The sequence below is a fragment of the Siphateles boraxobius genome, unplaced genomic scaffold (assembly GCF_051911475.1).
Source record: "Siphateles boraxobius isolate OS27281-9 unplaced genomic scaffold, OSU_SipBor_1 89, whole genome shotgun sequence".
Classification (NCBI taxonomy): domain Eukaryota; kingdom Metazoa; phylum Chordata; class Actinopteri; order Cypriniformes; family Leuciscidae; genus Siphateles; species Siphateles boraxobius.
In genome coordinates this window covers 2,017,588-2,042,531 of record NW_027509218.1, presented here as the reverse complement: position 1 = coordinate 2,042,531, position 24,944 = coordinate 2,017,588, and the positions used below count along the sequence as shown (strand labels likewise).

The following is a 24,944-nucleotide window of genomic DNA, read 5'->3' as shown; positions in this document are numbered from 1 at the left end:
AAACGGGACGTCTGGTCACCCTACTTTTAGGTAAATCTTACATACACAAATACATGTTCACCCCAACATTTGTTTTCCAAGGGCACTGTGACACACACACAGGCTGTTTGAACTCAGCAACTAACTGACAGCACAACAGTAGCCTTGGCCTCACCCTCAAGACGCTAGCTGAACATTACAATAAACAACCAATCATATTATCCATCAATGAGATGATTCAAGATAGATCCGTGCATGGGAATGCTTTGAGTTGGCACCACCATATAAAACATATATTTTCTTAGCCGACTGAAGAATGCAGGGAGATAAAGTGAGTTAAGCAAGAGACCACTTTAGCAAGATCTGTGAGCGATATTCTCCAGAATGGAATTGTAATTGAGTGTTTTCTGCATGAGACTGATATATCTGGTGCAGGGTGAGACAAATGACGAGCCACATTATTTTTTTTCAAAGTGCCACATATGACTCCTGGTGCATAGGTTCCTGACCACTGGATTAGACTCTGTTGTGTGTGTTGCATGCTTTGTTACTTAGTCTAACCCCCAGAACAATACCAGACTCCCTAAGACCCAGACCAAGACATACCAGGCCCAGATCCAGAGTTGGCCAAAATTTAGATGCAGAGCCATTTTATTTATTTGCAAATTCTCTATAACAACTTAGCTTGAGGTAATTTCACCTTCAGTTCATTGGAGATAGTTTGTCAACCAGCTTTTCAGCAGGGCAGACCCATACCAAGTTTTAGACCAGAAAAAATCAAGTCTCTCTCTCTCTCTCTCTCTCTCCACAGGGTTTTTTTCGTAGAAGTATCCAGAAGAACATGGTATACACATGTCACAGGGAGAAGAACTGCATAATCAACAAGGTGACTCGGAATCGCTGTCAATACTGCCGGCAGCAGAAGTGCTTCGCTGTTGGGATGTCTAAAGAGTGTGAGTGCTAAAAGCCTACACACACACAAACTTCAGCTCAGGAGTTTGTCCCTTCAACAGATACATAATATTTTTCCACACCTTTTTCTTCAACTTTCAAACTGTGGAGTTATCTGCAAATTATATATTATTCATTGTAAGGGATTCAGTAAAAAAAATATCACACTGTAATATGCAATTGACCCTTCGCAGGGAGCTTGATTGACAGGTGACCTGACCAATCATAATGTACTGACGCTTTCCGCGGTTAAAACCACATTCCTTCTTATGTTCATTCATGTTTATTTGATGCTACAAATGAACTAGAAGGAAGAGATGATCAGTTCACGAGCAGCTTTAACTGAGGCTCTACAACGATCTGTCACGATACATTAAAGAGCCACAAAACGGTATTTATTGTTTAAATTTCTTTTTAAAAATGATCAAATTTGAAAAAAACTTTAATTAATATGTTTAATATCAAAAGTAACCGAAAAGTAACCTGGTCTGTCCTGTCTGTCAGCGTATTGTCAGTCTCCTCTCTGATCCGCGATGTATTTTTCACTGCGTGAGAACATGGTGTTTGCGTGAGAGCGGCGTAGCTTGTCGGACATAGCGACAGTAACTAAGGGGGGCGGGTCTTTGCGAAGGGTCAGTTGTCACTAAAATGTTGTGCCCTTTGTCTTTGAGATTTATTTAAGAGCTTTAACTGTTTTGTCGTTTTTTATAGTCAGCATAACTCGACTAATGCGAAGTCACAGCAGTTTTGTCAGAGGTGAGATGTGTTGGTAGCCCTGTTTAGTGCACTGTCCCATATTGCTTTCCACCCCAATTTCCTATGACTCACCAATGAAACCCTAATAATTTTCTGCATTGGCTATAAATAGGTCTAAAACATTTTAATGAACGGACTGTTAAATCATCCAGAATTACAATCATCCCGTGACATTAAGGGGTACCGTTCTGAAATAAAAACAACAACTGAAATTTCTTTATAATCTCAATTGTTTCTCAATTGTTTTAATCTCATTAGATAATAATGAGATTAAATGCAGCACATTACTGCTTTGAACAAACCATAGCAATCTCGCATCTGTCGTCTCTAGAGTTTCAAAAGAGATCTCAACAATGCCTCAAACTACCTTCTTCTTTTAGTCATTAAAGTTAATTTAGATTGGTTGCTTTGAAGCTATACCAGCCCAAAAAAAACAGACAACCATAGAGCGCAATATTGAGCATTTTTCTCAAAAATCGCTTCATTGTTATGCTTAAAGGGTAACTAGTCCCTAAAACAACTTTTTTTAGTTAATGATCTGTAAGACTGGGGCTTTATTAATGCTGTTCATTGATTTGATTAAATGTTTTGACATTTACGTATAAAGTGTTTTATTTCTACAATATATGGTGTAAAAACGCCTTAGTGCTGCCCTCTTCAGGTTGAACGATGGCTACTGCAGTCGAATTTTCCTATTGGATGTTGCGGTACTGCATGACGTAAGCAGGTACCAGCTCACCACGCCCTTGCCTAGAGAGAGACCCGGGTCTCAGGTGCACGCCCCCACTCTGCTAAGCTCTGCCCACTTTTCCATCATTTTTCAAATATTGCCAGTGGGTTGAGTCAGGCTCTGACCAGGGGTTGAGTTACCTTTTAATGTTTATCCCACTCAAAACCCTTACAGCAAAGTGACTTGAGAGCTTACATTCTGTATAAAATGTATCCGTCCAATCATTTAAACCTGGATGATATTCTATGTGTAATGAGTTTCTCAAATGAATCTATATGTGATAAAGTCTGTATGTCTTCAACTGAAAATGTTCAAAAACAGTGTTACGGTTCAACAGGACTCCAGACTTAACTTTTTTCACCAGGAGTCACACTGTAAATTGTACCACCGTGGCAAGTTGTAAACACTATTGCTCTAGATTCAGAATATCACCACTCATGTCATCTGAAGCAGTTTTTAATATATAATGTATTTTACACATTATTGCCTTGGTTCGATTGTATCAGCACTTTCATGTTCAGGTCGACATCACACTCAATTTGGTGCAGGAAAAGTGATTCCATGCTCTTCTTCTGAACAAAAAAGCGACAAATGCTGCAACATCACAGTCATCTTTCCATTTCCTGCTTTTTAGCTCATTGTATACAATTGACTCACTGAAGTTGGAGAAGTACATTAGTGGAGTGATGTCCGGAGGAGATATTTGTTTTTAATGACCCTACAAGTTTGATTAAGCCATTTAAATATTTTAAATATGAGGGAAGAACAAAACACTGATTTAAAGATATTTATCTGTCAAAATGATTTGGCAAAAAGGCAAACTACAGCAACAGGGCTTTTTTTACTATGCAAAAACATGCATAGAAAAAAGCTGAGAAGTCATTGGCAGGGTTAACTCATCAATGGCAGGGAAAGAGTTAAACGATTTTTAATGATATTTGAATAAAGGGTGAAGATGTCAATTTTCCTAGGCCCGACCACTTTTGGCTACTACTGTTGATGGCAGCTTTCTATAGATGGACCTCAGTTGAAAAGTCTGTTTTACATGGAAATTCAGCACAAATAAAAATGTGTTTGCATATGATTTTCAGACCAATGCAAGTGGGGAAAAAACAGCAGAATAAAAAAAAGGGCACTTTTAGAAAAGTAGACAGCAATACAGAGGAACAGTGGGATAATATGATATTTACTATCATGATGGTGATATACCAAATTAGTTTTTTTAATAATATTCTTATGTTTGTATTTGATTTGCTATGACTGATGATTCATCAAAATTGCTTTTAATCATCAATGATGTTTATCAGACAACACTAAATACAGGAGCTATTCCCTGTCACTTGTTTTGTAGTTTTATGTATGCTTCGGGATACTGATCAGTGTTGTATATTGAGCCATTGTTTTGTGTTGAGTAATGTTTGTTGAGTGTTTATTGAGTAATTCTTAGACATGTACAGCACTTTGGCCAACTTGTGGGTTTTTTTTTTTTTTAATGTGCTTAACAATGTTGTTGTTGTTCGGGCACATGACTAAAAGCGGAAAAGAGATTAAAACCTCTCTATAAAAAAATCGCTTGTAAAATATTTGGTAATTCACGAGTTCCTTTGCCAATATAATCTTTAAGCTAATAAATTTAAGCGTATTTGGCTTGCTGTCCGCAGCGGAGAGGCTCGAGGAAGCAGCTTCAACTCGAGCTTAGATATATACCCCCCCCCCCCCCAAAAATTAGATTTAGGACAGCGAGCTGGAAAAGACAGTCAAAACTGGTGGCAGTAGTTCCAATTGAAGATTCAGTTTAGTATGGTAGAACCCACCAGCCTAACATTGAATTATAGAAGTCTATAATGTGTTATGTGTATGCTAAGCCAAAAAGATGTGTTTTTAGTCTAGATTTGAACTGACAGACTGTGTTAGGAAGATTGTTCCAAAGTTGTGGTGCTAAATAGGACAATGATCTACCGCCAGCAGTCGATTTTGATATTCTAGGTATTATCAACTGGCCAGAATTTTGAGATCGCAATAGACGTGATGGGCTATAATGTGTTAAGAGCTCGCTCAAGTACTGGGGAGCTAAACCATTTAGTGCTTTGTAAGTAATCAGCAATATTTTAAAATGTATAAGATGTTTTATCGGGAGCCAATGCAGTGTTGACAGAACTGGGCTAATATGGCCATACTTCCTGGTTCTGGTAAGAACTCTGCATTTTGGACCAGCTGTAGTTTATTTATTAAACGTGAAGGGCAACCACCAAGTAGAGCATTACAATAATCTAACTTGATGTCATGAACGCATGAACTAATTGTTCTGCCTTTTTAATTAAGAGCATATGACGTAATTTAGATATATTTTTAAGATGAAAAAATGTGGTTTTACAGATACTAGACACTTTCAAAAGTTTCATCAGGGCGTGAAGAAATATAGAGCTATACGATGTTTAATAGGGAGCCAATGCAGTGTTGACAGAACCGGGCTAATATGGTCGTACTTCCTGGTTCTGGTTAGAACTCTAGCGGCTGCGTTTTGAACTAGCTGTAGTTTGTTTATTAAGCGTATAGGGCAACCACCCAGTAGAGCATTACAATAATCTAGCCTGGATGTCATGAACGCATGAACTAGTTGTTCCGCATTTGTCAATGAGAGCATATGACGTAATTTAGATATATTTTTAAGATGAAAAATGCGGTTTTATAGACACTAGACACGTGACTTTCAAATGGAAGATTGGTATCAAAGAGCACACCCAGGTTCCTAACTGACGACGAAGACTTAACAGAGCAGCCATCAAGTGTTAGACGGTATTCTAGGTTATTACGTGTGGAAGTTTTTTGTCCAATAATTAGAATCTCTGTTTTTTCAGAATTTAGTAGTAGGAAATTACTAGTCATCCAATTTTTGATATCAGCTATGCATTCCGTTAATTTTGTGAATTGAAACAACAGGACTGACAAGCGGTCAGTCCGTGATCAAGACAAGAGCGCGCAAGTCGTTTTTCTGAATATCCAGTTCTCCTGTTGTTTCAGTGTATTATTCTACCACAAGGTAAGGTTGTTTTCGATTCTCTGGTTATTTTCTTTTTTTGCCTTCTCACAAATTTGTATTTTAATTAGACGCGTTCCAACTTTATATAACAGCCGCTCTGAATAGTATTGCAGTTTAAATTTTATAGCACTTAAGTGAGCGCTGTCCAACAGCTAGTTTCGATTTCTCCCATTATTCAGGTAATTTGCGTTTGCTGTGTTAATTGCAGGGCAGAAACAGCTGTCCTCACTCAGGCGTTAGTACGCATTATATCTATGTATTGCGTGCGCTGTCGCGGAAGCGTTCAGCCTCCTTGTGTGAAGACCAACTCGGGTAAAGACCATCGACTCTACCTGTGCGACTCCACCGAGCAAGGACTCCGGCAAGGAACTTAAGTATCGTCTTCTCTCCTTTTCCTTTCCCACTTCTATCGTATTTCCCTTTCTCAACATGTGCTTTCAACACATTCATGTTGTCTCTCGGCAACGTGTACTCATCACGCACAGAAGGCAGCGCATTACTGCTAATCTGCGTCCTATTCTCTCATCCACACACACACCTCTCTCTCTTTCTATGGGTCTATGGAATTGTCAGTCAGCAGTCAATAAAGCTGACTTCATTCCAGCCTTTGCATCTCATTCTACTCTTAATATATTGGGCTTGACTGAGACCTGGATCCGTCCAGAAGACTAAGCAACCCCTGCTGCTCTCTCTAACAACTTCTCTTTCTCCCACACCCCTCGCCAGTATGGGAGGGGTGGGAGTACTGGTCTTCTCATTTCTAACAACTGGATATACTGAACTCTCTCTTCTCTATGCAATAACAACTTGTTTGAATATCATGCAATTACACTTACAACTCCCATTAGGATCCATATTGTAGTTATTTATCGCCCCCCAGGTCAACTGGGAAGCTTTGTTGAGGAGCTGGATGTGCTGCTGTCCTCTTTCCCTGAGGATGGCAACCCACTCGTAGTCTTTGGTGATTTCAACATTCATCTAGAAAAGGCGTATGCAACAGACTTCATCTCTCTTCTAGCCTCTGTAGTGATCTTTTTCTTTGTAGAAAAGTTAGAAGCTCAGACCAGGAGACGGTGGAAGTTTTCCAAGCAGAAGTTCTTTATTGCTTGTGGGTAGCTGCAGTCATTCCAACATCGTCTAACTAAGGGAACTTTACATTGTAGTTTATATAGATTTCAAGGGGGAGGGATTACATATAGGTGAAGACTTCTCTGAAACAAAGCAAATGTAAATAAGGTATACAGATTGTGGAACCTGGTTAGCATGAGACACGAGAACAGGAAAGGCATAGACTTCTCGTACTGAGATGAGAACTCCAAGACAAAATGTTCTCAGTAATAAAATAGCAGGTGTTCAAACTTGCTCAGCATGACTCTTCACCCGGTAAAACAATGAGAACAGGAAAAGCCTAGCCTTCTCGTACTGAGATGGGACAGTCACGAATATGATGCTGGGAACCTCTACCGTTTGCAGAGATTTCCTGGTCTCATCATTTATAAACTTTCTCAATATAAAATACTATTGTATTGGAAATCTAAATGAAACATTTAAATAAAATTTGTAATCCTACATTTCCCCCTTTGAAAGTTCTAAATAACTCTCACAAAATACAAATTTAGACACTTAAAAGTTAATTCTTGTAACTTGTGATCATTACAGGCACATGCTTCTGTGTTGCTGTTTCTGCAATTGCATGCTGACACAGAAACAAACATGCAATTTTAAGGTCCGTGAAGTTCTTAAGGGTAATAGTCTTTTCTGTTTGGAACTGTAATTTCTTTGTGAGGGGCATGAGTCATTTGTTGAATGAAACACTTGCACAGATGCACAGATAGTATGCTAGTAGAAGAAACAACAGCAGAATTGCTATTTCCTTTATTCATATCCACAGTTTGCCTAACAAGTTTCCGAACCATGAAGTATTATCTTCAGTCATCTGGAGTAATTTTGCTGAAAGATCAAGAATGTCTTGTTGGATTTTGTTCAAGTTCTCTGTTGGGCCCATTAACCCGGTGCAGCACTCAGGTCCGATGATGGTGCAGGCTCCTCCTTGCGTTGCTAGAATGTAATCCAAGTAGAGCCCGAAGCCATTTGTTTTGAGAATAATGACTGGCTGATGAAGTTATTGGCTGGCTAGCCGGCTCAGCCAAAACCTAAATGGCTGCTGCAGCCGCCAAACTTTTCATAGCTGCAAATGGCTGAAGCTGCCACTTCATGTCTACAGATGTCTATGTTATACTGATTTACTAGATCTCAATATTTCCAAGCAATGCATGGCTTACACTATATTTCTACAAAATGCAATACAATGTAATAAAGAAAACACCAGATTTTACTTTCACAACGTATGTACATATTTATTTTGTAGTCTGATCGCGGAGAAGTAACGTTATGTTGATTAAGAACGCAAACTTTTGTTGAATTTATGAGAAATCTACAGACGCAAACAGACGAAGTGTAGTAAAATAAAGACCTAAATGTGTATTTCGGACTTTTTTTCACCACAAGTCTGTAAGAAGACATGGAAGACAAATATCCAAAAATCTCAAAATTGACCAGTAAAAAAAAAACGATGTTTTTGCCTGCCGTGTCTCGCCTTAATATAAACACACACTGTTATCAGTATTATTTTGGACAAAGTTTTGCACATTTCACTTCAATGTACACTGAAGCATGCGTCGTGAATTAGCAATGTGGAAACGGTGGTTTGTTACTGCAGTAATATCACGTTCAGTGCTATAAATCTCTCCGTTCCAGAATATTTGGTTCATAACATCATATCTTTGATTCAGGTGTTTGTGCAACCGTGCCCTGAAGATTTAACAAAAGTCTGGCTAGGCCTAAGTTAAAAAAAAAGTAAGTAGGAATTAGCAAAGTATGTGAGAAGTGAGATCAAAATTACCTTGCTTGCTTCTTTCCGCCATTTCACCTCAGTGCGAGAAAAAAATGCATCGCTTCTTCTGTACGGAAAACGAGCAATTTTAATTGGTCGTCAATTCACTGTGAGTCTGTGTATCGTAGCAACGAGCACAAGACTGTGCTGTTATGAATCCAGTGGGAAAATAGATCTCGTGTATTGTTTATATATTCGTGTCGTGTGTGTATGTCTCTATGTGATAGAATTATTATTTGATGCAAATAATTCTAGCCAGCTCAGCCAAACTTTATCAGATGGCGGCTCAATTTGGCTTACGAAATTATTGGCTGGCGGCGGCTGAAATTCTAAATGGCGCAAATGGCGGCGCCTGGCGGCGGCTTCGGGGTCTAAATCCAAGGCCACTCTGTTCTGTAAGATCATTATCTTGTGCGAAGCGAGAGTGTCTGTGATGTTACTGGTACGACAATCTTGATCATGTTGATGGATGACTGAAGGTTTTGTATGTGGGTCTCTGCGTTGTGTATTTTTTTTCTTTCGTGATAGTTGGTTTGGCACTGGGTTTAGTTGTTTTCTTGAGGTTTTCTTGTTGCTTCATACGCAGATGACAGAGGTCAGTGCATATGGATCCCAGGGTAGTCATCAGTGGTATCTGCACAGAGTATGAAAGAAAACAAAAGACAGGAGAGCAGTATTTGTTCAAACACTAGGATTGTAAACTTTTCCGAGTCTGCTAGACAGTAGAGCAGTATTTGTTCAAAACTATGGTTATAAACTTTTTCTGAGTCTGCTATTGTTGTTCCGTCTTTCCCTATTTCTTAATTCCTTTGACACCTAAGGAATAGTGAGGTAAGGATGGACTAGGATAGGGAAGGCCTATGAGGGAAGTCTTCACCGTAGAGTTTGACCCCCGAAGCCTGTTGCATTCGGTTCTTCTCTGGGCTCCTCACTTTGTTCTGTGTCCGATAATCCTATCCCTGTAGATGGAGGAACAACTTTACAGTGTGACACATTAGTTCAGGTTTTTTTTCTTCCCTGACACAATACTGCAACTGCTGTAATCAACATCACTCAATGTGGTTCATGCCACATAGGCTCTAATGGCTTGTTTCTGAATTATTTTCAATTAATTGAGCTGAACCATCAACAAACAACTCAAATTATGAATTCTCTATGGGAGTTTCTTTTACTTCCCTCGAAGGTGTGTATGTAAGCGTAACACAATCGTGAGTCGTTTCTCCTTCATCCTCTAACACAAATTCAGTCATTGCAGAAATCACACATGAGAATGGGTTTGTGACAGGTGCACGTTGTCATTCATCAGTGTGGACACTGCATGAAGGCATTTTACATTTACAGTTTGACCTAACACCATTACTGATGAAGGGCCTGTGCTGTAGCATAACATTTAAGGCTGTGAGTTTACTTAACCAGTGTCCCCCAAAGGAAGGGTGAGACCGTCACTTTCCTTTTGTTCTATTAAACAAAAATAAGTATTTCATCTTTGTTGTAAGTTACTGGGGAAATTAAGCACTCACAGCCCAAATGGTTAACACATCAACATGCTGCCCAACGAGTTTAATGACCAGGGGACGGGCTGCTTCAAAATAGTCAAGTCAAGTCAAGTCAAGTCACCTTTATGTATATAGCGCTTTTTACAATACAGATTGTATCAAAGCAGCTTCACAGTGATAACATGAAAATAATATAACAGAGTTTGTTTCTAAAAGAAAATTGAGTCAACGTCCACCTTAAGTAAGGCAGATCAATAATATTATTGAATATTAAATGTCCCCAACTAAGCAAGCCAAAAGCCAAGGCAACAAGCAGACTGAGTAGGAGCTGAGTAACATTGTTAACTTGTTTAAAGTTCTTTTTGTTTTTCCTACACTCTTTCCCCCAATGTTCAGAAGTAACAGCAGACTCAAAACTGTTGAATTCAGATTCAGTTAGAATTTTTGACATCAGCTGTGTGACGCATTTTACTGATCAATGACCTTGATCAAAAATCTGTGCGTAGTGAAGGTAAGCTTTGGGATATTTTTTCTATATCCTTAGGTCTTAGCACTTTGGCAACAGTTTGGTTTTGGACAACAGAAGAGCTGGGAGGAACACTTTCAGTTTCCTCAATTCCCTGAGATCTTCTTGCGACACATACCTTTACTGAATCTACAGGCCTATCAGTTACTAATTGGATGGCTACATCTGTTTCAAAGAAAACTTTTAAATCAGGATAAATCTCATCTGACTGTTGGTCTTCTGAGTCACATTTGGTTGAGGCCTGGTTATGGCCCACCTTAGTGTGCAATTGTTTGTTCTGTTCTTTTAATTTAGCTATACACCTAGATTTTTCTTGTGCAATGGATAAGCTGAATTCCATGTGACAGAAAATAATGCCTTTTATGTTTCTCTTCCTGATACATGCACCCAACACCTTCTTGCATTCTTCAACAGACCATACTTTTTCTGGGTGAATACCAAATTTCTTTCCCAAATCCAATCTGACTGACTCAGTCACTATGGAGTCCATCTGCTCCCCTAACAATGACCTGAACTCACTGTCTGTCCATAAAGAAGTAGCAAGACCCCCTTTTTCTGTTGTGGGGATTAGTCTAGCATTCCTTCTAAACATTGTTGTGAATTTTCTTTGTTGCCAACACAAACAGACACTAAAACTTCTCTGATCCACAGAGGGTACACTCGTTAACACAGATTACTGTTCTTAATGCTAACCTTCTCTGCCTAAAGCAAAGGATACACAAATTACTAGCAATTTATGCTAAAATCTTCCCTGCCTGAAAAAAACTTTTGCCACTTCCCTGGCAAAGCAGAGGATAAAACAATATTAACATGTACATTAATCTTCCCTGCCTGAAAACAGAGGGTACAATATATTAGCACTTGATGCTAATCACTTGATGCTAATCAGGCAAAAGAACTGCAAGACAAAGGGTCTCAGTAATAAAATAGCAGGTGTTCAAACTTGCTCAGCATGACTCTTCACCCGGTAAAACAATGAGAACAGGAAAAGCCTAGCCTTCTCGTATTTAGACGGGACAGTCAGGAATATCCCGCTGGGAACCCCTACCGTTTGCAGAGATTTCCTGGTCTCAACCTGGCAAAGACTGAGCTTCTCGTGACCTAATTCCGGTTTTCTCCTTCAGTGATTCTGCTAACATCAGGTGTCTTCAATAATGCTCATTCATCACTCAATTATTCACTTAATTATCTCTTTAACTTTAACAATGCTTCAGTGTTCATTTAACACTCAGCTCAGAGTTTAATTGGGTCGCTTAAAATTACTTAATTCCATTATGTTGAAGTTACATGAACAAATTATGTTTGTTTAGTGTAACCCAGTTATGTGGAACCTGTTTACATAAAAAAGTTAAAAAAGATAAAGCCAATATATCATTTTTTCACATTATCATAGAGTGCATAAAGACATTGATACTCAAAGCACTGATCAATTTAACTTACAATAGAGAGCTCAGGACAGACAGGAACAGGCAGGTTTGTGACATCATTTACATTTGTCATAGTAACTGACGACAAGAAACAAACGCGAGTTAACAATATTTATTTTGAAGTAACCAAGTCCAGAAACAGTAAGTCGGATGGTGAAATGGTGATGCAGGGACTTCGATGGTCAAATCCGGTGAAGTGCAGACAGACGGTGAGACGACAAAATCCACACGGAAGACGACGAACAGGAACACCAGGCGGGAACACGAACCAGAAGACCAGACAGGGAAACATCAAACAACGATCTGACAAAGATGAGAGAACAGCGGTGAGTAGAAGTAGCATGGTGAGATCGACTGCAGCTGGTGAAGTAATGATGGGCAGCTGGAGCGGATCAGGTAATGACATACAGACACGCCTCTTGCACACGCCTCTAGCACACGTGCACTCATACAACAACATAAACACAAGACTAGAAGGAACGAGTGAATACGTCTAACGTGACAACATTAGGTACAAAATTCACACATATAAACTTTCTCAGTTTATATAGTATTGTATTGGAACCTAAATTAAAACATTTAATACATTTGTAACACTACATTTCCCCCTTTGAGAGTTCTAATAACTCTCACAAATACAAATTTAGACACTTAAAAATTTGTTCTTGTAACTTGTGATCGTTACATGCACATAACGCATGTTCTGTGTTTGCTTTTCTGTAATTTCATGCTGACACAGAAAAGAACATGCAATTTAGGGTCCGTGAAGTTCTTACGGATAATAGTTTTTTTCTGGTTGGAACTGTCATTTTCATGTTAGAGGTGTGATTCATTTGTTGAATGAAACACTTGATACTGTGGACGCATAGATAGTACACCAGTAGAACAAACAACAGCAGAATTGCTATTTCCTTTATACACATCCACGGTTTATCTAACAAGTTTCCGAACCATGAAGAATTATCTTCAGTCATTGGTGTAATTTTGCTGAAAGATCAAGAATGTCTTGTTGGACCACCAGGTTTGTGCACAAGTGAGTCCTGGAATGCAGCCATCTGCGTGTGGCATGCAAACGTTCTTTCCAGCAAACAAGGCATTTCATGACATATTCATCAGCTCTAAGAATATGTTGTTTCTGTTGTCCACACTTTGCGCGATGTCCATGATGGTTAGAAGTACGACAATCTTGATCATGTTGATGGATGACTGAAGGTTTCGTATGTGAGTCTCTGCGTTGTGTATTTTTTTCCTTTCGTGATAATTGGTTCGGCAGTGGGTCTAGTTGTTTTCTGGAGGTTGTGGCGTCATACACAGATGAGTAGGTCGGTGCGTATGGGTCTCGGGACAGCCATTAAGTGGTATCTGCACAGAGTAAGAAATAAAAAAAAGACAGGACAGCAGTATTTGTTCAAACACTAGGATTGTAAACTTTTCCGAGTCTGCTAGACAGTAGAGCAGTATTTGTACAAACACTAGGGTTGTAAACTTTTCCGAGTCTGCTATTGTTGTTCCCTCTTTCCCTATTTCTTAATTCCTTTGAAACCTAAGGAACAGTGAGGTAAGGATGGACTAGGATAGGGAAGGCCTATGGGGAAGTCTTCACCACAGAGTTTGACCCTGAAGCCTATTGCGTTCGGTTATTCTCTGGGCTCCTCACTTTGTTCCGTGTCCTATATCCTATCCCTGTAGATGGAGGAACAACTTTACAGTGTGACACATTAGTCCAGGTTTTTCCTTCCCTGACACAATACTGCAGCTGCTGTAATCAACATCACTTAATGTGGTCCATGCCACATAGGCTCTAATGGCTTGTTTCTGAATTACTTTCAATTACTTGAGCTGAACCGTCAACAAACAACTTTGAATTCTGTATGGGAGTTTCTTTTACTTCCCTCGAAGGTGTGTATGTAAGCGTAACACAATCATGAGTCATTTCTCCTTCATCCTCAAACAACAAATTCAGTCATTGCAGACATCATACATGAGGATGGGTTTGTGACAGGTGCACGCTGTAAAACAAAGGTTCGGGGGTTGGGAGGGTAGTTAACCAATTTCCCCAACGGGAGGAGGTTACAGAAGTTTATTTTGCTTGATTCATCAGTGTGGACACTGCATGAGAGCATTTTACATTTACAGTCTGACCCAACACCATTGCTGATGAAGGGCCTGTGCTGTAGCATAACATTTAAGGCTGTGAGTCTACTTAACTAGTGTTCCCCAAAGGAAGGCTGAGACAGTCACTTTCCTTTTGTTCTATTAAACAAAAATAAGTATTTCATCTTTGTTGTAAGTTACTGGGGAAGCTAAGCCTTCACAGCCCAAATGGTTAACACATCAACAAGCTGCCCAACGAGTTTAATGACGAGGGGCTGCTTCAGAGTAGCAAGCAGACTGAGTAGGAGCTGAGCAACATTGTTAACTTCTCTAAAGTTCTTTTTGCTTTTCCTGCACTCTTTTCCTCAATGTCCATGTTTACCACAGTAATAACAACTGCCCTCTCTCTTAGGACATTTACGTTTCTGTTGATTCTCTGTGTTGACCTTAAAGGATGCTACTGCAATTTTTACTCTTGCTTTGACATCAGAGTCTCTTTCCCAAATAGCTAACCTCTCCAAGTTGCTTTGTATGGTTCTAGTGAAACTTGTGAAGTCTAAGAAGGGCAATGCTTTTCTATGTTCTGACAAAAGACCATCAAACCATGTGCGAACTAGGGGACCATTATCATCTAGCACCTTCTCTGAAGTGTCAGCTATCCCACTGTATGCTGCAGCTGACTGACAAAATCTTTCAGTGTACTCACTAACATTTTCATCCTTCTGTACACAACTAGTGATCTTTGACCAGTCCATGTTTGGTCCAACAATGTTCTTTAACGCTTTCAGGACTCCCTCTCTCAATTCGTCTTTTCTGGCATGTTGTAGTTCAGAAGTAACAGCAGACTCAAAACTGTTGAATCCAGATTCAGTTAGAATTTGTGACATCAGCTGTGTGACATCTGCCAACGACATGTCGTAGAGACGCATTTTACTGATCAATGTCCTTCTAAATTCAGAAAAATTAGTTTGTTCTGAGGGTAAACTCTGGGATAGTCTCTCTATATCTTTAGGTCCTGACGCTTTAGCAACAGTTTGGATTTGGACAACAGAAGAGTTGGTAGGAACACTTTCCGTTCCCTCGATTCCCTGCGATCTTTTTCTAGCACCACACACATTGAATGAATTTACAGGCACATCAGTTACTGCTTTGAGAGCTATATCTGTTTCAAAGAAAGCTTGTAAGTCAGGATAAATCTCATCTGACTGTTTGTCTTCTGAGTCACATTTGGTTGAGGCCTTGTTATGGCCCACCTTTTTCGTGAGACAGGAAACTCGAGTGTACAAATGTTTGTTCTGTTCTTTTAACTTGGCAATACATGTAGCTTGTTCTTGTGCAACGGATAAGCTAAATTCTTTGAGGCAGCAGATAATGCCTTTTATGTTTCTCTTCCTGATACATGCACCTAAAACCTTCTTCTTCTATAGAAGAATCTATAGTCCATACTTTTTCTGGGTGAATACCAAATTTCTTTCTCAAATCCAATCTGACTGACTCAGTCACTATGGAGTCCATCTGCTCCCCTAACAATGACTTGAACTCACTGTCTGTCCATAAAGGGGTAGCTAGCCCACCTTTCTCAGTAGGTGGGATTAGCACTTTTCCTAAACATTTTGTGGATTTCTTTGTTACCACACAAACCAAACAGTAAAACTTCTCTGATCAAACAGAGGGTACACTCAAAACTGATCAACTATCGTTAACCTTCCTTCAAATTACTAGCACTTTACGCCAATCTTTCCTGCTTACAAGAACAGAAGATAAAACAATTATTCTCTGCTGAAAACAGAGAATAAACCCATAACTTCTCTGACAAAGCAACAAATAACTAGTTATGAATACTCATCATAATGTATTCAACCGTCCCTGGCAATCAGAGGAGAACCACTTTGCTAACACACTTTTAACAGTTGTTAACTTTTCCAGATTAAACAGAGGATGAACCTTCTTCTCAAGCAAAGTAGAGGACAAACTACTGTTAACACAGTTTAAACTGTTAACTGTTATAACTGTTGTTAAACATCACTGGTTGAACAGAGGATTAATCTTCTATGACTACACAGAGGATGTATCACCTTCCCTGGTAAAGCAGAGGATACAACTTCCCTAACTTTACAGAGGATAAAACTTCTCTAGCAATGTAGAGGATAACTATTCCATTAAACAACCTTACCTGATTAGACAGAGGATAAAACACTTCCCTGGCAAAGCAGAGGATGAACAACTGTTAACACACTGTAGCTGTTGTTAACCTTCCCTGGTTGAAACAGAGGATGAATCTTCTCTGACTACACAGAAGATAAATGAATATTAACATGTAATGCTAATCTTCCCTGCCTAATCAGAGGATAACTTTCATCTCTAAAAGAAAACTTTAGAGGATAAACTGAGTTAACCAAACTCTACAGCTGTCTATTAACCTTTCTCTGGCGGCGTAGAGGAACAACAATTTTTTACTGGTCTTCAGCGGTTCTTTAAATAGAGTGAAACTCACCAAATCGTTGGATGTATGGAAAGATTCTGTCTGGAAACTCAGTCAGAAAAGTTCATTCTTTGTTGAGATCTTTGTTGAGCTTGAAGTTTCAAGATTCAGTCTGGAAAAGTTCATTTTTTTGTTGAGATCTTTGTTGAGCTTGAAGTTTCAAGATTCAGTCTGGAAAAGTTAATTCTTTGTTGAGATCTTTGTTGAGCTTGAAGTTTCAATCTGGATTCAAAAGATTCAGTCTGGAACTGGAAAGTCAGATCTTTGTTGAGTTCAATCTGGATTCAAAAGATTAAGGTGAGTAGCTCTATCCGGGTCACAGGGCACCATCTGTTGTAATCCTTTTTCTTCTTAAGTGTAGGAGACTTAGAAGTGAAAGACCAGGAGATGTTGGGATATCTTTCAAAGCAGAAGTTACTCTTTATTGAGGACTTTACTGTTGCAATGCTGTAATCATCATCCAAGTCTAACTCAATAGCTAAAAACACTGTGTTTTATCCTTCCAAAGGGGGAGGGATTTACATAAAAGGGGGAGGCAATCTGAACAAAGCATGTAAATGTGAAGTACAGGAATCAGCACTTTACCGGAAATTCCACAGCTCTGATCTCGTCAGCATAACAGTTTGATTCAGAGGTTTGAGATGCTAATCCAATCAGCCTGATTGTATCACCCATACCTTCACATTATCATAGAGCTTAATGGCCAGGCAGAGCATAAAGACAAAAGGTGATAGTCTCAATGCTCTGATCAATTTAACTTACAATAGAGAGCTCAGGACAGACAGGAACAGGCAGGTTTGTGACATCATTTACATTAGGTACAAAATTCACACATATAAACTTTCTCAGTTTATATACTATTGTATTGGAACCTACATTAAAACATTTAATTCATTTGTAACACTACAACTGTCTGATGCAATACTGTAGTAGACGGTTGCATAGTTATAATTTTCTCCCTAAAATTATCAATTTTGTAAGTAAAAAAGCTCATAAAGTCATTACTGCTGTGCTGCTTGGAAACATCTGGGCTTGAAGCTTTATTTTCTGTTAGTTTAGCCACTGTTTCAAATATATATCTAGGGTTTTGTTTATTTTCTTCTAATAGGGCTGAAAAATATTTAGATCTTGCAGTTTTTAAGGCCTCTCTGTATGCAATCGTGCTCTCTTTCCATGAAATGCGAAATACCTATAGTTTTGTTTTCCTAGAGTTTCACTCCATTTTTCTGGCTGCTCTCTTAAGGGCCTGAGTGTGCTCGTTGTACCACGGCATTGGAATATTTTCTTTAATCTTCTTTAAGCGCAAAGGAGCAACTGTGTCTAAAGTGCTGGAAAAAAAGAGAGTTAAAAGTTTCTGTCCCAATATCGAGTTCTTCTAAGCTATCTGGGATGCTGAGATGATCAAACTGATGAGGAAGATTATTTATAAAGCAATCTTTAGTGGCAGAAGTGATAGGTCTAACATATTTGTAGCACGGAGTCGGCTTTGCAGCCTTGGCAAAATGAAGTTTACACAATACTAGATAGTGATCTGAGATGTCATCACTCTGCTGCAGAATTTAAACAGTATCAACATTGATTCCATATGATAATATTAAATGTGATAATATTAAATCTAGAATATGATTACGACAATGAGTCCTGACACGTGTTGTCTTACTCCAGTAGAGTTAAGAATGTCTTTAAATGCCAATCCCAATGCATTTGTTATCTACATGTATATTAAAATCACCAACAATTAGGACTTTATTTGCTTTTTATTTGTTGAACATCTATTCAATTTTTACCCTTAGATGGGTTTGGAAGTATTTTGTATTTCCTAATTCGGGGAACAGACACAGTCTCTATGTGATGATATCTAGGTAAAAGAGTCTCTATGTGATGGGATTTATCTGACCTCAGTGACGTGAGACAGCTAGCAGACGGTCGGTTTAGCCAGTTTGTCTGCTTCCTGACCTGAGCCCCAGATTGTTATGTTTGAGCTCTAAGACTATGTGCCATATTACTAGAGAGAAGAGCAGCACCATCCCAGGAGGGATGAATACCATCTCTTTTCAACAGGTTAGGTCTTTCCCAAAAACTCTTCTGTGAGGTGGGGACAAAAGGTGGGGACACTGATCCGGGTTCCCGACGCACCACAGGCTGCCCCCGATCAAGCTGGCCTGTACCAGATTCCAGTGAGTCTCAAGGGGGGTACTTATCAGGCTTTGGTGGATTCAGGCTGCAACCAAACCTCCATTCATCAAAGCCTGATTCAACCTGGGGCATTGGATAACAGCCGCATGGTTAAGGTGCGGTGTGTGCACGGGGTGGTGGTAAGTTATCCTATAATGCTTGTGGTAATTCAATTTAGGGGACAAAAGCATAGCGTAGAGGTAGCAGTTAACCCGCACCTCCTGCATCCGCTAATTCTGGGAACGAATTGGCCTGCTTTTAGTAAATTATTGGGGTCTTTATGTGCGGAAATAAAATAAATTCCTTGGGAAAAGAAAAGCAAGGGAAAGACAGCAGTTGTTCAGGTGGGAAATGCTGAGCCAGGACCTCTGGCGTCTGCTGCATGGGAACGGAGTACTCTGGAGAGAACTATCCTCACAGAGCGCGATGATTTTCCCCTGGAGCAGTCCCAGGACGAGATGTTTGCGTTTTATGTTTTGCGAGCATGCGTTTAATCAGGTCCGTTCTATCGACGGCCAGGTACTCCACCCAGACCAACCGCTCTCTTATCCCTATTTTGCTATTTTAAAAGATAAGTTGTATCGGGTGACCTAAGACACCCAGTCAAAAGAGGATACAACGCAGTTGTTAGTTCCTAAAAGCCGCCGGGAAATGCTTTTTCAGGCGGCTCACTGTAATCCCATGGCCGGGCATTTAGGTCAAACGGCGACACTAAACCGTCTCATGGCCCGGTTCTTCTGGCCGGGCATTCACGAGAACGTGCGCAGGTGGTAGCCGTCTTGTCGTGAATGTCAGTTGGTGAATCCACCGGCCACTCCAAAGGCACCATTGTGCCCCCTTCCGCTAATGCAGGTCACCTTCGAACGAATTGGTATGGACCTCATCGGGCCATTGGAACGGTCAGCACATGGGCACCGATTTGGGTTAGTCCTGGTGTATTACGCAACGCGGTACCCTGAAGCAGTCCCGCTCCGTAACATTTCTGCCAAAAGTGTTGCAAGCGCGCTCTTTTCATTAATCTCCCGGGTGGGAATCCCCAAGGAGATTCTCACCGATCAGGGCACGGCGTTTATGTCACGAACTATTCGCGAACTGTGTGAATTATTGGGCATTAAATCGATTCGCACTAGCGTCTACCAGCCACAGACAGACGGCTTAGTGGAACGGTTTAATCAAACTTTGAAGTCCATGATTTGGAAGTTCGTTCACGAAGACGCCAAAAATTGGGATAAGTGGCTAGAACCGCTCTTGTTCGCTATACGCGAGGTCCCCCAAGCCTCCATGGGGTTTTCCCCCTTCGAGCTTCTCTATGGGCGTCAGCCCCGCGGGGTGTTAGACGTTCTTAGAGAAACTTGGGAGGACGGACCGACCGCTAGTAAAAACGAAATTCAGTATGTCTTGGACCTGAGAACAAAGCTCCACACTTTGGGGCGGCTATCAATTGAGAATTTGTTACAGGCCCAGGACAGACAGAGTCAGCTGTACAACAGGGGGGCTAGACTTCGTCAATTTGCACCGGGAAATAAAGTGCTTGTATTACTCCCTACTTCCAGCTCTTAATTACTCGCAAAGTGGCAAGGACCTTTTGAGGTCACACGGCGGGTCAACAATCTCAATTATGAAGTAGTTCAAACAGATAGGGGCGGAGCACATCAAATGTATCACCTCAACCTCCTCAAAAAGTGGGTTGAGGCAGAGTCAGTGATGCTGGCAACGGTAGTGAGCGGAGAGGAGGATCTGGCTCTTGGTGGAGATAACCTCTAACCGCTGAAAGAAAAGTCAGCTTTCACAACGCCGTTTGGATTACACCAATTTGTCACCCTTCCTTTCGGCTTGTTCGGGGCTCCTGCGACTTTTCAGCGTCTGATGGACAAAATTCTCCGGCCGCATATTATCATCTATAGTAACGATTGGCAGCGTCATATGCAGCATTTGCATGCTGTCCTGAAGACGCTGAGAAGGGCTGGGCTCACGGCCAACCCGAAGAAGTGTGCGATTGGGCGTGTGGAAGTAAGGTATCTGGGCTTCCACATGGGTCACGGACAGGTGCGTCCCCAAATTGATAAGACGGCAGCGGTTGCAACCTGTCCGAGACCTAAGACCAAAAAGGAGGTTAGACAGTTCCTGGGGCTAGCGGGTTATTACAGAAGGTTTGTGCCTAATTATTCGGACCTCGCTAGCCCGCTGACTGATCTAACTAAAATGGAGGCACCAGATATGGTCCAGTGGACGGAGCAATGTCAGCAGGCTTTCACCCAGATAAAGGCTGCTCTGTGTGGCGGGCCGCTTTTACATGCTCCTGACTTCTCTCTCCCTTTCGTCCTACAGACGGACGCATCAGACAGGGGGCTGGGCGCGGTCCTGTCCCAGGAGGTGGAGTGTGAGGAGCGGCCAGTGCTGTACATCAGTCGAAAGCTCTCTAAGAGAGAGACGATGTACAGCACCATTGAGAAAGAATGTTTAGCCATCAGGTGGGCTGTTCTCACCCTCCGCTACTACCTCCTGGGGCGGGAGTTCACCCTCTGTTCGGACCACGCTCCCCTGCAGTGGCTCCATCGCATGAAGGACACCAACGCGCGGATCACCTGTTGGTATCTTGCTTTACAGCCTTTTAAATTCCAGGTGGTCCACAGGCCGGGTGAACAGATGGCTGTAGCCGACTTCCGTGTTCCAGGATGAGGAGGGGGGGGGGGGGGGAGGCTGCAGGCCGGACACCTCCCCGGCCTGAGTCGGGCGGTGGGGGTATGTGGTGAGGGGGGCGTGGTCTCGCGAAGTCTGTAGCGAGACGAGTCAGCGAGCTGTGCAGTGAGTAAGTAAGTCAAGTGCAGATGATGAACACCTGTGTCTGATTGCAGTGATTGGCGTGGAGATCGCATATAAGCTGCCAGGAATGAGTGAGCAGGGAGAGAGAGGCTTGGGACTCGCACGCGACCCGCAGCACACGCTGACATTGGACTGAGTTTATTCAAGTGGAAAGAGTTGCAGATCAAACGGACATAGTTTTGCTAAAGTGGAAAGAGTGGTCATCTGACTGAACTGTGAGAGCTGGAGACATACAGCGTGAGCTGGTACAGCGGGCAGAGTGTTTCATATATTGTGCTGTAGTGTTTCACTACAGTGAAGGCGCACGAGCGCCCCTTTTTGTTTCTTTTATTTTGTTTCTAAATAAAGTGTGAGTCCCAATTCCGCCGACCCTGTCTTCTTCTTCCTACACCCACGCTGAGTTTCACTACATACTTCTTTTGAAGTGTTGGTGCTTAATGTAAAAATATATAGTGTAAACGATAAATCACGTTTGAGAATTCTGCTGGCTACTGTATACAGGCCACCAGGGCACCATAAAGACTTTATCAAAGAATTTGCTGACTTTCTATCAGAATTAGTATTGGCTGCAGATAAAGTACTAATTGTTGGTGATTTTAATATACATGTAGATAATGAAAAAGATGCATTGGTATTGGCATTTAAAGACATTGTAAACTCAATTGGAGTTAGACAACAAGTGTCAGGACCTACTCATTGTCGTAATCATACTCTAGATCTAATATTATCATATGGAATAGATGTTGATGCCGTTGAAATACTGCAGCAGAGCAACAACATCTCAGATCATTATCTAGTCTCATGTAAATTACATTTAGCCAAGGCTGCAAAGCCGACTCAGTGTTATAAATATGTTAGACCTATCACTTCTGCCACGAAAGATTGCTTTATCAATAATCTTCCTGATCAGTTTCATCATCTCAGCATCCCAGATAGCTTAGAAGAACTCGATATTGCAACAGAAACTTTTAACTCTCTCTTTTCCAGCACTTTAGACGCAGTTGCTCTGCTGCGCTTAAAGAAGATTAAAGAAAAAAGTCCAACGCCGTGGTACAACGAGCACACACTCAGGCCCTTAAGAGAGCAGCCAGAAAAATGGAGCGCAACTGGAAGAAAACAAAACTAGAGGTATTTCCGATTGCATGGAAGGAGAGCTCGATTGCTTACAGAGAGGCTTTAAAAGCTGCTAGATCTGCTTATTTTTCAACCCTATTAGAAGAAAATAAACATAATCCTAGGTATTTATTTGAAAAAGTGGCTAAACTAACGACAAAGAAAGCTTCAGGCCCAGAAGTTTCCAAGAAACACAGCAGTAATGACTTTATGAACTTCTTCACTTTTAAGATCGATAATATCAGGGACAAAATTATAACTATGCAACGTCTACTTCAGTATCGCATCAGGGAGTGCATTGTAGTCTCCCTGAGGAAAAATTTGATTCATTTGTTGCTATAGGAGAAGAAGAATTTTGCAAAAGCGTTAACTCATCTAAATCGACAACTTGGATGTTAGACCCTATACCGACTAAACTATTGAAAGAGATGCTTCCAGAGGTCATAGATCCTCTTCTCAATATCATTAATTCGTCTTTGTCTCTAGGATACGTAACAAAACCCTTTAAGCTGGCTATGATTAAACCGTTGTTAAAAAAACGCAACTTGATCCTACGGAATTAGTCAATTACAGGCCGATCTCGAATTTGCCTTTTCTGTCAAGGATATTAGAAAAGGCAGTATCCTCACAACTGTGTTCCTTTCTTGAAGGAAATGCTATCTGCGAGGATTTTCAGTCCTGATTTAGACCGTACCATAGTACTGAGACTGCTCTCATTAAAGTCACAAATGATTTGCTCTTATCATCCGATCGTGGTTGTATCTCTCTATTAGTGTTACTTGATCTTAGTGCTGCATTTGACACGATTGACCACAACATTCTATTAAATAGACTATGTTGGCATTAGTGGAATTGCACCAGCATGGTTTAAATCATACTTATCTGACCGTCATCAGTTTGTAGCAGTAAATGAAGAGATGTCTTATCTGTCAAAAGTTCAGAATGGCGTAGCACAAGTCTCAGTACTAGAACCGCTGCTGTTCACTCTGTACATGCTACCGTTAGGAGATATCATTAGGAAACATGGAATTAGTTTTCACTGTTATGCTGATGATACTCAGCTCTACATTTCCTCAAAACCTAACGAAACTTACCAATTCACAAAATTAACGGAATGCATAGCTTAGTGCTGGGCGGTAAACCGGTTCAAACCGAAAACCGGTTTATATTTTCGTCACGATTTTGATTTTGAATAAACCGCCATACTGGTGTATTTAATTACACAACGTTCGGAACGAACGTTACGCTGCGCGACACTGTTTCAGACGGACCCTTTACAATGTTGCACTTCTAAGCAGCGACGAGTGAGGGTAAACAAACAGCAGTGCTCTGTTACGTTACATGGACGATGGATGCGGAGCGCATTATTGTAGCGCGAAAGTACAATAATATAATGCGCGAGAGCGAATCTCTCTGCTCGCGCGCGGAATATAATGTGCCATGTTCTAGGAACATTCAAAATGTCCAGTTTTTTAGACGTTGTATTAACGTTATTTCTTGGTTATAAGAACTCCATTCAAAGCGTTATAAGAACGTTCAATTCTCTCGTTATATAAACGTTGTATTAACGTTCTTGCTTGGTTATAAGAACATCATTCAAACGTCATTAGAACGTACAATTCTCCCGTTATATAAACGTTGTATTAACGTTACTTCCTGGTTATAAGATCGTTATTAGAACGTTAAGAAATAACAATTTTAGGTTATACTGGGCGCTATTCTATTCTACAATATTCACTAATGACAGTAAAATAGACCATCCTAAGTCAATTTACTGCAGTAATTCCTCTCTCAACCAGTAGAAAATGCTTTGAACACCTGATTATGCATGAAAAAAAAACCGTCATAAACCGGAAAACCGGCATAATTTTGAAAAAAAACGTGATATAAATTTTTGGTCAAACCGCCCAGCACTAGCATGGCTGATATAAAAGTTGGATGACTAGTAATTTCCTACTACTAAATTCTGAAAAAACAGAGATTCTAATTATTGGACAAAAAACATCCACACGCAATAACCTAGAATACTGTTTAACACTTGATGGCTGCTCTGTCAAGTCTTCGTCGTCAGTTAGGAACCTGGGTGTGCTCTTTGATACCAATCTCTCATTTGAAAGTCACGTGTCTAGTATCTGTAAAAGCGCATTTTTCCATCTTAAAAATATATCTAAATTACGTCATATGCTCTCATTGACAAATGCGGAACAATTAGTTCATGCGTTCATGACCTCAAGGCTAGATTATTGTAATGCTCTACGGGGTGGTTGCCCTGCACGCTTAATAAACAAACTACAGCTGGTCCAAAACGCAGCCGCTAGAGTTCTCACCAGAACCAGGAAGTATGACCATATTAGCCTGGTTCTGTCAACACTGCATTGGCTCCCTATTAAACATTGTATACTTTTTTAAAATATTGCTGATTACTTACAAAGCACTAAATGGTTTAGCTCCGCAGTACT

At 40.6% G+C, this 24,944-nt stretch overlaps 1 protein-coding gene across 1 annotated transcript in view; it reads left to right on the top strand.

Moving 5' to 3' along the window:
- The first annotated feature begins 794 nt into the window (after positions 1-794).
- The window catches only part of LOC143731942 (retinoic acid receptor beta-like), a 125,493-nt gene continuing 101,343 nt past the window's right edge, over positions 795-24,944 (top strand). The window contains exon 1 of the mRNA XM_077222549.1: positions 795-932. Within this exon, the coding sequence (XP_077078664.1) occupies positions 821-932 (112 nt within the window). The 5' untranslated portion in view covers positions 795-820. The remainder of the gene's footprint in view (positions 933-24,944) is intronic.